The following is an 18,543-nucleotide window of genomic DNA, read 5'->3' as shown; positions in this document are numbered from 1 at the left end:
TCCAATAAAAATCGCCATAGGGCAGTCAGTCTAGTTATACGCTCCGTGTCGATAAGACCTTACTTATCAGAGTAGTGTTTTCTCTGTGAGAGATCGCTTCTCCTAAGTTTGTATTTTCGGTGTGACTTTACTTGTGTAACTTAGACTTTTCGTTTGTATATTTTTGTAAAAATATTTATTTGCCTTCATCATCTGCATCATCGCCTTTTGCTTCGTCCTCGCAACACTATGTTTGGAGAGGTCTGAGCCCCTCTGAAGAAAGGGAACGAACCGATCTTTAAATTTACTCCAAATCTGCAATATGTGGTTGCTTTCGTTCGTTTAATTCGCGCCAACTTTTACGCGTCTGCTCAAGAGCTAGAATCACAAAAAAATAAACAAGCAGCGATTACAATGCAGTTTTAATGGCTCACATGGGCTAAACTCGTCTTTTACAGCAGGAGCCACTGTTTGGCGGTTTAAACGAAACCGGAACGACATGGGAGAGCATTCAGTTATGAATTCAAGGAGAGGGCTGAGTCGGGCTGGTTGGTTCATGTTGAATGGTACGGCAAAACAGCGCTGACGGACGGGACGGAAGAAGATGAGACAAACACATGCGCTGAACTAACAACCAAATGGTTTATTGCGGAGGAAGGGTGCAATATAAAGTATAGAAGGGAAAACTGTGGCGTAAACATGACAAGGCATACATTCCGGATATCATCAATGATTAAGAAAAGCGATCTCCTGTGGGAATAGAGCCACCGATGGTTGGATTACACATGAGTTGCCTGATGTGTGAATATGAAAGGCCTCCGATATCAGGCGTGAGGTGTGATCTCTATACTTGGCGATGATAGTGGTTTCGTCTAAAAGCGCCTCACATTTGTCGCAATCTGCGAAATGAATGACCATGTTATTTCGGCGTGACTTGTTTTCTATGTCTTTCGCGTGTTCGCGTAGCCGATCACTGACGCACCGTCCGGTCTCCCCGATGTAAAATCGGCCGCATGACAGAGGAACCTTGTAGATCACACCACAGCAACAGTTGACAAATTTGTTTCTGTGTTTCTTCTGACATGCCTTCTTTCCATTTTCCTGATTCACTCTCTTGCACAGGCCTCCCAACTTGTTCCTGGCAGAGAAAAGGAGCTTCACGCCGGCTTTGTTCACAATCTTTTTCAGGTTGTGCGATACTTGATGAACATACGTTATACATGTTATGTTCTTGTTGTCCAGTTTGCGCATCTCCTTCTGAATTCTGCATTCTTTTAATATCGACTCTGCTATGCCAGATAAGACCTTCGTCGGGTAGCCTGCAGCGGTAAGCCTAGTAACCTGTGCGTCAAAGCTGGCTTGGGTTTTATGCGCACATGATCTAAACAGAGCGGCTTTCATGCATGTTTTCGCTATCCCGCGCTTAACTATCTTAGAGTGGGCCGACCGGAAGGGGAGCAGGCTCTTCTGGGATCGCGGGGAGTACATCCAACAGATATGGTCACACGATAGCTAAAGTTCCAGATCTAAAAACCTTAGTTTGTTGTTAGTAGGTAGCTCTGTGGTCAATTGTAGGTTGTTAAGTTCAGTACTGAACACGTCAAAAATCTGAGCAACAGTTTGTTGGGCGTCACCTTTGAGATAAAATACTAAAAAGTCATCTACATAACGCATAACCTTAACAACGGTGCCGTCAAGCTTGGCTTGAAGTTGTCTATCGCACGAAGCTAAAAACAGATCGCTGAGAACGGGAGCGAGGCTGGATCCAATACAAACACCTTGTTTTTGGATGAAAAAACTATTGTCAACTCTAGCAAACGTGGACTGTAAATAAAAGTGGAGCATTTCTAGAAACATGCTTACATTCATGCCACTAGAGTTCTGGAACTTTGTAACTCCGTGACGATCGATGCACCTGCTGATTTCTGCGATCACCGCGCTTTGCGGCAGGGAGTAGTATAAGTCCTTGACATCCACCGAAAACGCGCTAACGTCGGCAGGACACTCGTTTTGAAGGAATTTCGACACGGTCTCAAGCTTTCTGATGAGGAAAGGATCTTCGACCTCAAGGTGCGACAGGCACTTCTGCAGGAGCACCGCTACCTCGCGCTGCCACGTTCCTCGTTCAGATACAATGACACAGAAGGGGCAGCTTACTTTGTGCGTCTTGGCGCTGAAGAAGACGGTGAGGCTTTCAAGACGGTGAGGCCAGTCTTGAAAGGCCAGCACGCTCACAAAGCTCTACTGCCTTCTCTTGCACTTTCGACGGCTTGACAGTTTTCACTTGTCTGAAGTTGGCAGCGACTGCAGCTTGAGCCTTATCCTTGTAGAAGTCGTTTGCCACGACGACAAAACCACCCTCTTTGTCCGACTGCAGGAGCTTGACGCCAGCGTCTTTGAGGGCCGATACTGCAGCAGTGAGCCGGCGCGTGCTTCCTTTCTTCACCTCCGGGGGGAGGGAATCCACGCCTTCCTTGATGCATCTCCCAACTTCATCCGTTCTTACTCTTCTGGCAGCGGTCCTAACAAGAGAGAGGAGCTGCGTTTTGTCGAGTCGCGGATGCTCGCAGTATTTTTGCCCCAGAACGAGCAGGTTATTCACCTTCGGGGGGAGACTTGCGTTCCCCAGCCACAGTTTTTCCTTCTATGCTTTATATTGCACCCTCTTTCGCAATAAACCATTTGGTTGTTAGTTCAGCGCATGTGTTTGTCTCATCTTCTTCCGTCCCGTCCGTCAGCGCTGTTTTGCCGTACCATTCAGTTATGAATTATTCGGCTGGCGTAGGCGAATTCCACGATGTGATACATGTATAGCCGCGTTTACATGAATGCGACAGAAGTCGACTGCAGTGTTTGAGGGAAAAATTCAGGGGGGCACTTTGTTGCCCTAAAGTGCGATGAGGCGGAAACCTTAAGCACGGTGTTGCTGCTTCTGTCACTGATGTGTGGTTAAGATGTTAAGCTTCGCCTCCAATGGTGGAAGGCGACAGCGTCTTGCAACGCAGCCAGGGAGTTCACCGAACACCATCGCCTTGCTCGTCGGTAAATTGGTTTTTGAGGAAAGGAAATGCATCTCACTCTCGCATATCTCGGTGGACACCAAAACCTCGCCGTAACGGGAAGGGAGGAAGATGGGAGTGAACCAAGACACCGTATTCACTAGACGCGCCTTTGTTCATTCCAAACCATCAAGCTGGCATCAAAAACGCGACCGTTCGGAACGCCGTCTTCGTCTTTCTCCTCTGCCATGCCAGCTTGCCAAACTTCCAATGTTTGTGACCGTCCGTCTTTGTGGGGCATAATGCAAGAGGTGTATTTGGCTGTCCGTTTCCTACTTGTTCGTTTTTCTCCTGAGTTCCTTTCTTTAGTGTCGAGGAAAAAGTTGTATAAGGATTTGATTAGTATGCTCTTCCCTCCGCACATGTACCGCTCTCTGTATTTTGGTTTACCTGGGCATGACGTACTCAAAAGAGTAAGTAAGATGCCAGTCTCGCCGTGTACAAAGACCTTTTTCTTTAAGTTACACACCGGTACGTTGCCCGTTAGAACATGGTTAGAGAAGAAGGGCATTTTTGTGTCTACCGTTAATTGCCGCCTTTGTGATGAACCAGAAACAATTGAGCATTGTTTCATCAGTTGCAAAGATGCAGTACTCTTCTGGGATATCCTGCAATGCACATTTAAAAAAAGAATTCATCTGACTCCACATTCTGTTCGCTATCTCACTGCGCTGCCATTTTTGATGAACCCCTGGACATGTTCTTTCTGATTGGACTGCACAGCCTCTGGAAAACACGCATGATGGACAGACACTGTGAACCTGTTGTGTCTACAAAGAATCACTTCAGTCGAATGGTTGTTCATCTAAGAGACGTGTATGCCCAGACTGAGTACGAACCGGAGTGGCACTCACTATTAGTGATGTGCTCTGCATTGCCCCTTTTCTAGTGCATGGTCTTTTCAATATGTATTGTTTAACACTGTTTTCATAATGGCTTGTATATAGTTCATGTACATAGAACGTTATATCACTGTAATAAATACCATGTTGAAGAAAAAAAAAGCTGGCATGGCGGAGTGGTTAGCGTGTTCGTCTAGCACTCAGGATACCCTGGTTCGATTCCTCAACTTGACCAATTTCCTGCTTGGTTTCATTCATTTTTCTGGTCTGACTAGAAAGGTTAATTAGGCTAATTGGTTAGTTTTCACTAATTTACTAAATTCAGTCCCACTTACTTGGAGCATCACTATACCATCCCTTTAATTGGTTGCATGGTTACTAGCCTAAGTACAATTGACCCGGTTTGAAATTCGCGCACTGTGACGTCACGAGCATTTCGACCAATTGAAAAGCCTCACATTTCGGTGCTTGCAACTGCTTGCAACGATGTGACATTAAAGGCTTCCGCCTTAAAATGCAAAAACGTCGAGAAATAGAGGGAAGGACGAGTCACACCTTTCGCGGTACACGGTTCATTTTTTCACTCAAATACATGCCTTAGGAGAAAAGAAAAAAAGTTGCAATTGCGGCTTGGCGAAGCTCCCAATGCCTACATTGCTTCGGTAGCAGTTGGGCAGAAAAAAAAAACTGGTAACCCTCCAAAAAATAAAAAGCAGACACTGCGCAAAAATACAATTACCAGCACTTTTGGCTCCTTACGATACACACACTCGAGAGCCATTCACAAACGAACAACGAATTGAAACAAATTGTGAGACATTAACATCTGATAATGGATAAACAACAAAGCATTTCACGCGCTACACTGCACACGCAAGCAAAAACAACACGCTTACGAAAGAGATTTCGGATGTAGTTGGGTGTTACGGAGTAAATGGAATCATTTGCAAACCCAAACTTATTCGGTAGAGAAGGTAGGACATATCTGAGAGACTGCAGGCCGTAATTAGTTCTCGGACGCGGTACGTGCCAGTATTCATTATGTCTTGTTTTCCGAGGCACTGGGTTGATTCGTAGATGACTCATATTTAATAAATTACTGGCCTGATCGTGCAGCTCTGATCTCAAATGTGTGGAAGCCGAAACTAGTGTAGAACACTTAAGGCACAATCCTGTGCCTGAAAAATAATGTTTGTGTAGGAAATAAGTAATCTACATTAGATATAGCTCTGAGGTTATGTATAGGTAGATTTGGCTCTTCTCAAGACCTGCTCTAGTTCCTCAAAAGTCAACTGGAGTCGGCATTTTTCGCATTCATGGAATAGAGGCTTATGATGCTGTGGTGTTGCGCACTACCCCGAAGAAAAAGTCACGCATTCAAAAATTTGGCGCCTCTATTCCTTTAATACAAAATAACGCTCTCTACAAATGCAAGAATGAACCGGCAAGGAAGTATATTTGAAAGGATAGTGGCACTCCTGCGTCGGCGGAACATGCTTTCTCTCCCGGATCAGCTCTTCCATCTCTTGGGCGCCTCTTCCGGTTTTATACTTTGTGTTAGGGCAGTCGCTGACTTCACTTTGTGACGTGAAAAAGAATGGAGAAGCAGGGTTCGCTGGAGACGCAGTTATTCTGATGACGCAAGCAGGTCAGTCGGCTCTTAACTTGGCTGCGAAGTGAAATAGACGTGTATCGCTTCACACGGCTGGGCGTGGCTACGAGCTGCTACCGAGTGGGGTGCAACAGAATGAACAGCTCTCCCCATTCGCGTAGAGCACTGCAACTTGCTGTTTTCAGTTTCGTTCCGTAATTTTGTAACTTGGGTGCATCCTCCTGGCCGTTGACAAAGGGCACGAGTTCAGACACTAATGACACTCCTTTATTGAGCTTTTGAAATCACAATAAACGCATTCTCGCAACAGTGGATCAAGGCTCACGGAATGTGCAGGATCGTAGTCAAGTAGGCGCTATTACTTCTTCGCACACGCCTCTGAAGCGACATGATGGAAAATAAAAAACGTGATCCAGCTTTCTAAAACATATCAGCGCCGCTCCTAGTTAAGAAAGTTGGCACTGGTTGATAGCTTAATAGATGGCGGGAAGAGAGGACAAGCCAAGCAGACACAATAGAAGCACTGGCTCGGAATGTGTTTTTCAATGAAACGCCTTTTACGTGCTTGTTAACATGAAAGTGATTAAATGGCACGGAAGGAAACACAGGCTGAACTCGAAAAAGTGCAAAAACCCCTTCCTCTACCTGGTGTAAGGTCAAGAAAGTTGTTACATGGTTTACCAGGCAAATAGTTGGTCGCTGTACCAATGAGTCACTTGCGTCTTTCTGCGTTGTATTTTACGCTATGACAGCATGAGGATCCATAGCGCACAAAATTGAAGGAACACAACACAAGTGCTATGGAACATTAGCGCTTGTGTTGTGTCCCTTCAGTTTTGTGCGCTATGGATCCTCATGTTGACTGCCCACTAGCCCGAATCCTGACCCTTCTAAGGTATGAGCGCGCGTGTTAGCCCCCGTAGTTTTTTGCCCATCGCTCAGAGAAGAACTCTGTGATGACATAGTGCAGAAATAAGATGGGAATTAGTTCTTGGCCAGGACGGACTGTATCCAGGGAATGTGGCTGCCGAGGCGCAGGAACATGCCGCTGATACTGGGGCCCATGCGGACGTCCTCCTTGAAGGTGGCCAGGCCGGGACACACGTACCGACCGTCGCCGCTCTTGGGGGCGCAGGCTAGGCCGCCGCCCGTGCACGACTGAATGGGGAAGGGAAGAAGCAACAAACGGTATGCGGTATACGCGGTGGCCAAGTGAAGCACTCAGTGTTTTTTTTTATGATTCTTTCACAGAACATGAACAGCTTGAAGTCGTCATCCTTCAAAGCCGACCTAAACCATCTGATAACCAAGCTCAATCGGTTTTTTACATATAAGCTCATTTAAATCATACATAACTTCATATAATAGGAGCCTTTGAGGTTATACTGCTGTGCCACTGATTCTGCTGACGCGTACGAATAGTGCGCCAGCATAGGAATTCATGGTTTTGATGCCCTGTAATCCTGCAGATGTACAAATATTTGTTCCCTTTCCGTTTCAGTCCCAAATGTTATTGTTCACTTTGTTCACAAATACTGACTTTTTTATGTATTATTCATGGCAGATATTGTTTGGCTGCTCTGTACTAGAACTGCTACCTTGCATTACATTTCAGCGTAAGCATTTTGTGTTTTTTTTGTTCTCTTTATAATTACTCTCCCCATCGCTGTTAGTCGTTTTCTTGTATTTGTTCCTGCTTGTATTGCTTCAACACAAACCGTGTTGTTCGCGGTATTCCACTCTGTTGCCGCTGCCTGCCGGGCCTGCCCTTCAAGCCCACTGCGGCTTTGGCAGGCGTATCATGTAGCGCTGCTGTGGCAGTCTTGCGTTAATAAAGTTTATTATTTTTATTAATATTTTTATTATTATTACGATCTGCCATGATGTAGATTTTGTCCATCATGTTGTATTTAATTTGCTTGTAGTCTTGTGATTGTATCGCATGTTCGATCCTGGCTCTACTTTTTGAATACACCAGGTTTGTTTTTGGTGCATCAATTTACGTCCTCTTCCCATCTCTTATGTAATGCGATCTGCCCTGATGTTCATAAATTAGGGGGGCACATCAGCTCCGCCCGAAGGGTATGACGCAAAAGCGTTAATTGTTGTTTGATACTTTCTTTCTTAATTACTGCCTATTTGCAAATGCGCACACTCGTCAGCATACGTCAGTCGGCCTACTAGACCACACGACAAACAAGGCCTCCACGTGGAACGAACGTCTCTCACTCGCCCAGGACTCGATTCCCAACTAGTCACCCTGATTCACTTTGCATCCTTATATGCCATAGCGACTTATAAGCCATGCTACGACTTGACGCTCACAAAACAACTCGAGTTTAATCATTTTCATTCCACAGCTCTACGTGTAACGCCACAAGCCTCTCGACCAATTTTGCGACAACCTCTGCTCCTACACTTTAATATTAATTCCGGTGTTTGCGACTGACTGAATAAGTTGCTGTGGTAAAAAATGTGTAGCAGCACTTCTCCCCAACATTTGGTCGGCTCGAACTGGAAACGGTGCTTCGCCGCTGCCCCGCTGTAAGATACACCCCGAATATTATACAAGTTCCTAAGTTCGTTCCTGTTAGCGGGCTGGTAGCGCGTGATGTATAAAAGCGAACAAGGGCAATAAATGCACGCTGCACTGTGCTCCGAGTGTTCATCCCCATCGCTCTCCGCGACTGCCGAGCGGCGTGTCGCCTGCAGCGGATGTCTCGCTGTTCTGGGAGCTCAAGTTATTTGCGGCGCCTCTGAGTTTTGTTGTTTGGAATGAGGTTAGCGCAGAGAAAAGGGGAATAGCATAAAAGGGGACGACCACCACAAGCACGACTTCCAGCTGCTTTATGTGGTCCTAGAACCTGCGCAGAAATAGCTCGGGCCAGGCACGCGCAAAGCCGAGCATTAAAAAGTGCTCACTCAGTACACAGTTATCAATCGGTGATATGTGTTCTCAGGACAAGCTTCTGGTCTCTTTATCTTCAGAGGGGTGCTTTTGAAAGTTCAGTAGCGTGGCTTTCTGGGCTTGTTGGTACATAGTTCCAATACACTGTAGCTCAGCAATAGACGAGGACACAAGAGACCAGAGGCGCTCGTGGTGTTCGTCTCTCGTCTCTTGTGTCCTCGTCTTTTGCTGCGCTACAGTGTATTGGAAGTATGCTTTTGAAAGCTTGCCTTTGTGCATGCCGGGTTACTGCGGGAGCGTCAATATTGAACATTTTGCTATAGTGAATCGAATATCATTACATTCAGTTCGCTGAACCTATCAAGTGCATAACTCAAAATTATTCCAACAAATTACATCCTTCGTAAAGTTAAGTTTTCAGTTTCCGAATAATAGGAGAGATTTTTTTCGACGCCTTTTCAAAAAGAGGAGGAGCCCGCTGCAATGCGGCACAACCTGTTGCCACGATCGTCCTGCGCGGGAAGATTCAGCGGCACGAATTGGTTCACTCCTGTGGAGGCGTTCGTATTGGTTATACAATTTCTGACTTCGGGACTGGGCGACGCAACACGGTTCAGGCATGTTTAGCGACCTTCATGAGCGATATCGCAGGCCAAGGTTCAAACGCTCGCTCTTTTCATCTGAGACTGTACTTTACTTGCTGCCGTCATCAGTAGCAAAAGGTAATTTTCCCATGCCTACGACATGGCGGCAACAGAGATGATACACGCACTTCGTGTTGGGCGTTCTCTATTTGATGGCCAACTCCGCAGTTTAGCATGAGTATCTGTAGACAGATATTTGATTACAGTTAGCCAAGAATCAAGTATTCCATTATATAAGCGTCTTTCAGATTTTACTCGGCAGGATTCACAACTTTAAAAGAATTTATAAGCAGGCAATTTTCTGAGTAAAATTTCAGTTAATAGTCAGCGCTGCGTGTGTTTGTTATTGCTCGTCCTGGTTCTTCTATGCAGTTCAAGGCTGCTTAACTACATAAACTAGCCGGTTTTCGGTTGTGCTGGAATTCGATTCGTATGGGATTCCATTATTTCGCTATTCGATTCTTATTCGATATGGTTTATAACGTATTAGATTCGGTTTCAGAAAGCACAATTCCCACACCCCCCCTGACTACCAATCTGTTTGTGCGGGCTTTTGGGGCGGCATGAAGCAGCTGAATGTATTGCTTGTGGTGGTCGTCTCTTTTCATTCGATTCGTCTTTTAATACTAATATTAATAATGATCATCGACTTTATTTCAGTCACATGGAACATACAAAATACTGGAGGCGAGCGCTAAAGGTGGCCACTAGCTTTTAACCTCTGTACGCTAACTTTCTTCCAAACCATATGCACCAGCTAGAGCTGCGCCGTACCTCGCGGGAAGCAAAACCGAAACTGCGGGTCAAATCAGTGCAGTAAGAGGCTGCCCACAGCACCCCTACCTGAGGCCCCGCGCACCGTTTCTGGCAAAAAACGCAAAGCTCAAAACTTGGTGCAACCCGCGGCGTACCTGGAAGGATATGACGCCTTGCGGCATGGCGCAGCACACGTAGTCGTCCTTCAGCTCGTAGCTGGCGCCAAGGGATGACTCGGATTTGACCTTGGCCTGGCAGACATCGTTAGGCATCGTGGGCACTGGAATCTTGCGAAGGGTGTCGTACCGGTTCACCTCTGCAAGAGCGTCGCAATGTGATACGTGTTAGCCGGCATCGAAAAGAGGTGAGGCGTGCGCTATCCCAATGCCTGATGTTGCTTGAAAGGACCATGGCTCTCAGCAAAGCAGCAATCTGGGCGAGTTGGTAAGTATTCATGATATTGTTCACAGCGCAACAAGAACGGGAAAAACGAAAGACGATAGAGTAACACAAACAAGCGTTGACTATCAACTAGTTTTTATTGCAGAAAAGAAGGGGTATATATAGAAACACTTAGTTGATAGTCAGCGCTTGTTTGTGTTACTCTATCGTCTTTCGTTTTTCCCGTTCTTGTTGCGCTGTGAACAATATCATGAAAGGACCATGGCGTTTTTCGAAAACATAGCGCAAAAAAGGACACGGACGACACAGAACTGGACAGGAAAGCACCTGTCCCGCCCAGTTTTGTGTCGTCCGTGTCCTTTTTGCGCTATGTTTTCGAAGAACTGTTACCAACTAGCCCAAATTAAGCTACTGTTACCATAGCGTTTGGTTCTAAATTGACCACAAAAAAAATACCAAATCACAAGCGCATCCAAATCCTTGTAGCAGAACGTAGAAAACATGAAGTATACATCTTCTGCGCATTAATTAGTTTGCTAGTGCTTTTCCTGAGCATTCTGACATCCAATCAAATTTTTGTTGCAGTGAATTCTGGATTATTCGTTCAGCTATCCGGATGATCTACATCTGTGGTATAACGCATGTCTTGTTTTGAATTTCGTCTTTACGTACCTTTTACACGATCAGCATATTTTGTAGGTTATCTAGATTCAACGCAGATTTTCCAACTGGTCACCGCTGTTCCGTGTGATCGCGCGGAACAACAGCTAGTTTCCGTCGCCACAGAAGTTTGGGCGCTGCGTAGTTTTTTCGCAACCACGTTTGTCAGCCTTACCTCACTAGTTTTTGCGCACTCGCACTCAAGCCCTGTCTTTCCCTGCAAAAGCTTTAAATAACGTGGAAAAATGAGATCATTGAGCCACTAGGATTGTCCACAAAACTTTGCGCACCCTCTTTATCACTGCACCACATAGCACCTCTCGTCGCTAAGACTAATACACCCAAAACTGGTGCCATCATTCTGAGCCCTTCGTGACTGAAAATCGCCGCAAAACGTGGTAATAAAAATTCAGGGGGCACTTTGGCTCTCTACAGTGCTGCAAGGCGAAAGCATTTCCTGGTGCACTTTTTGTTAAATTTTTATTTTTTATCGTTCATATTTTGTTATTTGTTTCTTTTATTTTTGTTTGTTTCTATCTTTGCTTTTTATTTAATTTTCAATTTTGTTTCCTTTCTTATTTATATTTTTTACTTCTATTTTATTTATGAGACCTATGCATTCACTAGATGCGCCTTTATTCATGCTCAAACACTGAGCTTTCGTGGCGGACTGGTAGCATCTCCATCCTCGACACAGTTTTTTTTTTTTAAGTAGTGACACCGAAACGCGCACACATTTGGTAACATTCCCTAGTTACGACAGCATGAGGCAATAAAGGCCTCATGCCTTGAAAGATTTTAGAGCCACAGGTTTGAGCACCGGACTAGCTGCAGGCGTCCTGTGTTCTCACGGAGTAAGGGACAACGTGTTCTGTAGTTGTAACCTAACTGCACTTGTGTTGGTATTCTCTCTCCCTCTTTCCCTCTCTTCCCGCCCTTTTCTCGGTCCCTCTCCTGTTCACCGCCAAGAAGGGAAAGTGTGCTTTGACCGCCGCGATGGCCGCCAGTAGGGGCGTAAAGACGGACCTGGCGCCATGACTCACTCAGTGCGCTGTTGGGCCATCCGGTGGCGAAGCACTCGTAGTCGTCCAGCGTGGCGTCGTTCTCGGCCAAGCAGATGGGGTGCACGTCCTCGTCCAGGGCTGCCTCCTTGTCCAGCGTGACGATGGCCAGGTTGTTGGCGGGAGAGTCCGCCGAGTACGAGGGGTGCATGGTGATCTCGTGCACCCCGTAAGTGTTGCGCTCGCCGTTCTTGAGCAGATTGCCCAGCTGCACCAGCAGCACGTCGGGAGTGCTCCTGCGAAAAGGGCACAAAGAAGTATTCCATTTAATTCTTCTTGTTTCAGTTTCTCGATTAAGTTTCTCAGGCCTCTTGCCATAGAAATAGTTCTGTAGGGCCGTTACAATAATTCCTCGTGCTTTTTTAGGGAAGCGTTTGAATCTACGTGGACAGTGCGGACAGCACATATGCGCAGGTGTAGTACAATCGGACGCCGATTAGCGTCATGTACTCCAGTAAATCGTCCGGTAAATCGCGCGTCCGGTAAATCGTGAGCACAACAATTCTCACACGAACAGAAGAACAGAAAAATACCAGCTGAAGGAGAACAAATGCACGCGAGGTCGATTGACAAAATGGGCTCCGATCTAGGCGAGTAAATATCAAGTGTGCTAGTAGTGCAGTTTACATCAAGTAAAATATTTGTTTGCTCTTCCACTTCCGGTTGTTGTGCTCGAATTTTATTTTATTTATTCATTTTTACATCCGCAGCCCCTAATAGGGCTATTGCAGGAGTGGGGTTAACAATTTGTAAAAATGGCAATGTACAACACACACACACACAAAGATTACATCTAGCATAGTTGAATACGTAGCACTAACAATGTGATAGGCAGTAATTAATCAATTGAAACAATGTACAATGAACACAGCATAAAGAAAACATCATGTGGCACCGATAGCTGTTAAAAATTAATTTAATGGAAGAGAGTTCGCTTAGTAAAACACGTTGCGGTGCTAGTTGGTGATGCATTTTCTTTTCTCAAAATTTAAACAGCGCTAACTTTTCAGACGAATACACAGATAGACATAGCCCGTCCTGTCATGTCTATCTGTGTATTCTTCCAGAAAGTTAGCGCTGTTTAAATTTGAACCAGAGTAACGGAAGAGGCCACGTTAAGCCAGGAATTAAGCTGAAATGTTCAATAGTACGAGGAAAAAAACTGTTAAAGAAGAATAACCGCGAACTTCGAGAAGAAGACAGGACGAGCGGTAACTAGCAACTGAAGTTCATTGCTGTGCTTGAAATTATTAGTACGGGCGAAGTATGGCTTAACATTAAGGCTCTGATGACTCCTGGTTGATCGGGGAATACCAGGGGTAAGATGGACACTAGGATGATAAAGTGAAGTGTCCACGCAGTGCAAGAACTTCAGTGAACTCACCCGACGGCGCACGGACAAGGGGGTTAGATTCAAAGCGGACAAGGCGCAAGAAGGTGAAAAATAACGATCATGGCGACGATGGCTTTCCTTTGGATGCTCTCGATTTGATCAATTTCACTTTGTTTATGAGGATTCCAAGCGGGAGACGCGCATTCATTTACGGGACCAATTAAGGATTTGCACATTAATAGCTTAGCTTCTTTTGGTGCATTAGTTAACGTTCTCCTCAAATACCCAAGTGTTTTAGTGCTTCTGTACAAATGAAATTAATATGTTGCGCCCAGGACATGTTAGCGGTGAATACAATGCCGAGATACTTACATTCGAAAGCTCTATGCAGTGGTGAGTTATTTAAATCATAATTAAACAGTGCAGTTATTGAAGCTCATAGTACAGTACAGCAGTACTGATGCTGATTTGATGCTGACAAGACGGCCAAAAATAGAGAGGCCTGCATATGGGCACCTGCAGAGGTCCTAACTTTCAGAGAGATGGGGATGAGAGTTCCGCTCGCGAGAGTTCCGTTCGAGAGATTCGCGATGCTGGCACAGCGTAAAGCTTTTGCCGCGGCTGCGGTTCTCAACTTTTCACAAAGGAAGTGAGGAAACCACACAGAAATGGAACCGTAAGAATTTCTTGATATTTTCCACATAGCATGAATTCCGTATTCCAGCGATTCCGTATACGAGGCGTGCTCGGAACTCTCAGTAGGCTCACACAATCCAAAATCCACAATCCACAATCCAGGCGTGCTGCCTGAGCAAAAACGGCTGAATGCGTTAGCCGGCCTTCGTTATTGCTAATCAATAGACTGCTTTTCTGGGCAGCACGTGATATGTTTTTTCTTCTTCGTGGTTCTTTGTGTGTTTTCTTTTTTTGTTGTTTACGCGGCTCTTCAGCAGTTGGGTTGGTGTGATTGTTAGCTATAAATACACTTCTTCAGGGTAAACAGCGTAGTTGGGAGTCAGCGCTTGTCTGTTTATTTCCCTGTTGTCAGCCTTTCGTCCGTTGGCGTTTTCTTTTTATATACGGAATGAACACATACTCTAACTAGCCCAACTATCCATTCCACCAAGTGCATCTTTGCTAGGCCAAAGCATCCGACTTACAGCCGCAGTTCTGACGCCAAATATACGGAAAAGAAAAAGGAACAAACCTAAAAGAACGACATACAACATGCAAGCCTGCGCAGTTTCCTGAACGGTTTGGTACACAGCGCTGCACAGTGTCTTAAGGAAGCACATCAGAGAACCGCATCGATTGATTAGCGTTTTCTAACGACAACCAGACTCAAAGTGCATGGGCAATTCTGACTGGCCTACACCAAATTTTACTCGTGCGGAAAACTGCGATGGCCGCACCGGATTTGGCACTGAATTGCGCTGCAGCCTCTGAGATCTGGGCGGAATATATAATACAGCCCAGATCTCAGAGGCTAGGCTGCAGCGCAATTCAGTGCCAAATGGCGCTCGCGAGTCCTTTCTGGCCCTGTCGTCACAGTTTGGATGCAGCGACGAGGAAAAACTTCCCCATCGTCTAATCAATTTCTCCCAGCAATAAACGAGTATATAGGGGCCAGTCACGTGCGTTGAAGGCCAGCGAAGTCACGTTTTCCTGATTCAGCACTTGGAAACGCTTTCTGGAGCTGTTTTCGCTAGGAGGCACGAAAAGCGGCGTGGCTGCCGCGTCGACACATGGGCGACTTGGCTCCAAGATTGTTCCCACCAATGAAAACCCTGCGTCTGTGCCCACACACGGGTGATTGCTGGGTATTTCCAGTAAGAGAGCTCAACGCGGGAAAAACGCTTTCCGAGCAAACCTTGCAACCGCGCCGGGCGGCCGGTTTTCGAAGAAAGGTTTATGTTTTCGCCGCACACTCAGCTGCACCGGCCTCCCAGGAACAGGTCACCGAACGAGGGCGAAAGGGCGGTTGCTTGCCGCCACGCGTCGCTGCCAAGGTCGACGGAGATGCGCTCTTGAGTACGCGTTTGCCGGGCAAGCTGCTCTGCTCTCTACCGCGCTAATCTTTTACTAGCATCAAAGTAAAAAACGCAAGACGAACCAGTTGTACGCGGCCACGCAGCCTGTGCTCTCAGGGGTACAGCGGAGGGCGCTGACACTTCGGCGCACCGCACGTTCGTGTTCGCGGAGCCGCAGCGTCAGTGCTGGGGAGAACACTCGGAGACAGCTGCTCAATCTTTTAACGCTACAGCGTTAAGTGCAGAAAATCCGGTGTCCGCGGTCGGTGTTGCGAGCGAAGGATCCCGAACATGACTTTGGCAGGTGGGCTACCTAGGTGACGTCACCTAACGACGTCATCACAACCTGTCCACCGTGGCAGGTGGCTGTTAAGTTAATGATTGGTCGCTCGGGAAGTCCAACCTGGGTTGCACAAGACCCACTGCTGGGAACACCTGCCACCGCAGGGTGTGGCGCATCGCTTAATCGCAGCACAACGGCGCCCGGAGGGGTATGAGGACTCCCAGGGATCTATGAAGGTAAATTAGAGAATGGACTTCTCCATATATGTATGGGAATTTACCCGTTACGTTATCGCGTCGTACTCTTAATTCGGAGTTTACGTGTCCCCTCCACTTTTTCCCAATTTTATTTATGCAGTCTAATTTACTGCACCGTATTCCTGTCCTTTCGATGGACGGACGGACGGACGGACGCACGGACGGACGGAAGGACGAATGGCCGGACGGACGGACGGACGGACGGACAGACGGACAAACGGACGGACGGACGGAAGGACGGACGGGCGGACGGGCGGATGGACAAACGGACGGACGGACGGACGGACGGATGGACAAACGGACGGACGGACGGAAGGACGGACGGATGGACAAACGGACGGACGGACGGATGGACAAACGGACGGACGGACGGACGGACAGACGGACGGACAGACGGACGGACGGATGGACAAACGGACGGACGGACGGATGGACAAACGGACGGACGGAAGGACGGATGGACAAACGGACGGATGGACGGATGGACAAACGGACGGACGGAAGGACGGACGGACGGACGTACGGATTATAGATTGTAACTGCCTGTTGCAATACAATATGCCTCAATTTTCCTCAACAAATACGCCCAGAGTTTTGAAACTATTGACTATTTCGATGCGCTTAATATTTAACATTAAAGGATAAGTAGGGTCCACTTGTCTCCCTCTCGCTCGAAAAATTACAGAGTTACTTTTTTTCAGCATTAATCACTAACGGATTACTAGAAGCCCAGTTTTGCAGTTTCTTTAACGTGTCATTTGCACGCCAGCACAGTACATCTCTGTCATCGTCATCTAAAAAAAGACTGGTATCATCTGCGTAGGTATCATCTGCGTAGAATTTTTCTGGAGTATCTAGGTTGACAATATCGTTATATAATATGTTGCGGGAAAGAATATATTTACAAATATTTACAAATAGAAAAGAACAGCTGCGAGCGGCACCGAGAACACAGTCAGAACTTCGTTGTCGTCTTACCACTCGTGCCATCGCTCTTTGTCGTCGTCGTCTACCCGCTTCAGGACCCCCGGCTGCTGAAACGCCGTCTCGGCGTTAGGGCGGCGACGTATGAGCGTCGTGATAAGGTTTAAGGCGACAGACGTGGACGATGTCGGTGGTGGCGCCAGAGGACGATGGCGAGGTTTCAAGGGGGGCAATTTCATAGTTCACGTCGGTAACACGGCGCACGGCACGGTAAGGGCCACGGTAGTGCGAAAGGAGCTTCTCGGAGAGACCGACGCTGCGAGAGGGCGTCCAGAGAAGGACGAGTGATCGTGGGGTATATTCGACTGCCTGGTGACGGCGGTCGTAGGCGGACTTCTGGGAAACTTGAGAGGCTTGGAGCCTACTACGTGCTATTTGGCGCGCCAGCGTGGCCTGGGAGATGGCGTCCCGAGCGTAAGCAGTGGTGGGGACTGAAGAAGGCGGCATGAGTGTGTCCAAAGGCAAGGCGGGATGCCTACCAAACAAAGGGTAGAAAGTAGAATAGCCTGTTCTGTCATGAAGGGAAGAGTTATATGAAAACGTCACATAAGGCAACGCTGCGTCCCAATCTCGGTCTGGAGATACGTACATGGCTAACATGTCGGTGAGCGTGCGGTTGAACCTTTCCGTAAGCCCATTGGTTTGTGGGTGGTAAGCTGTCGCGAGCTGGTGCTGCGTGTCACACGAACGAAGAATGTTGTGAACTACTCTGGATAGAAAATAACGACCGCGGTCGGTGGGCAGAAAATGTCTCAGGGTCACGAGGGGGAGAAAGAACGAGTGATGTCATGGCCGGGGCAGAGGTTTGCTGGGAGGCGTCTTGGGTCATGATGAGTGAAGGCAACTGGCGGCCGCTGCGGAGCTCCGTCGTCGGTAGACGTAGGGGAAATCTTTTTGTGCTTCATAGCTGTCGTACGCCCATAATGCATGCTTCATTTTCGCGGCCACGCTTCGCCCTTTCGCCCTAGTGGGTTTTTCGTGCTTTTCCATGTACATATGTCCTTCGTTTACCCAGGCTCCAACATTCTGCTAGCCAGGCCATAACTTGCAAGCATCTGGTCAGTGTAATGGTTGAATATCATCAAACCTGACTTAATTGCGCTAAAAGTAAAGCCTAGAATGTCTCCTTCGTTTCCACATGTGTTAACCAGAGTCTGTAAATGTCTTCTTCCGTGATGACGAACCAGCCCCATCCACTATCCGCACACAAGCATTTATAGAACGTAATATTAGCCAAAAAATGATGGACTCTTATCGTGATTAGGCCAAATGCGAATTAGGTGCGCAAGCACGTCGGTTTTCACTTCGGTTCGAGGCTGCGTTTTCAGGGTCTGGCAGGCTTCACACGAATATCTGCGAAATAAGACTTAGAGGTGCAGTGAAGAGGAATCTGAACTCGTCTTTTTGCCGCGGGAACTCAATCTACACGTTCCGAGCATTCTTATAAACTTCGATTCATTGCCCTGTGTGGCCGATTTCTCTAGTTAAATCGGATTAACGTCCGGCTCCTGCCTCTAATTTATTCGAATTCTCCTCGTACGGTGGGCGGAGTCGACCAATGCGTGGAGTGCCTTTTAGGCAGCTCCGTGGCGGCTTGCCGCTCTGCCACCGGCGGAGGAATACGTAGTAATCCGTAGAAGTAAATAGTCCGCGCGTATTTTTATTTCTGCGGGCTGAAAGGCACTCCACGCGTTGGTTAACTCCGCCCACCGTACTCGGAGAATTAACAAAAA

At 47.1% G+C, this 18,543-nt stretch overlaps 1 protein-coding gene and 1 pseudogene across 1 annotated transcript in view; both read right to left on the bottom strand.

The window, feature by feature from the left end:
- Positions 1 to 762: 762 nt before the first annotated feature.
- LOC149345844 (uncharacterized) lies at positions 763 to 4,224 on the bottom strand (annotated as a pseudogene).
- Positions 4,225 to 5,737: 1,513 nt separating this feature from the next.
- The window catches only part of LOC149345843 (uncharacterized), a 52,243-nt gene continuing 39,437 nt past the window's right edge, over positions 5,738 to 18,543 (bottom strand). Inside the window, exons 6-8 of the mRNA XM_089586244.1 lie at positions 11,906 to 12,159; positions 9,956 to 10,116; positions 5,738 to 6,650 (exon numbers count right to left, since the gene is read on the bottom strand). Of these exons, the coding sequence (XP_089442370.1) occupies positions 6,477 to 6,650; positions 9,956 to 10,116; positions 11,906 to 12,159 (589 nt within the window). The 3' untranslated portion in view covers positions 5,738 to 6,476. The remainder of the gene's footprint in view (positions 6,651 to 9,955; positions 10,117 to 11,905; positions 12,160 to 18,543) is intronic.

The sequence above is a fragment of the Amblyomma mixtum genome, chromosome 4 (genome assembly GCF_055824585.1).
Source record: "Amblyomma mixtum isolate Tamu chromosome 4, ASM5582458v1, whole genome shotgun sequence".
NCBI lineage: Eukaryota > Metazoa > Arthropoda > Arachnida > Ixodida > Ixodidae > Amblyomma > Amblyomma mixtum.
Note: the sequence above shows the minus strand (reverse complement) of the source record. Positions and strands in the feature narration are given on the sequence as shown.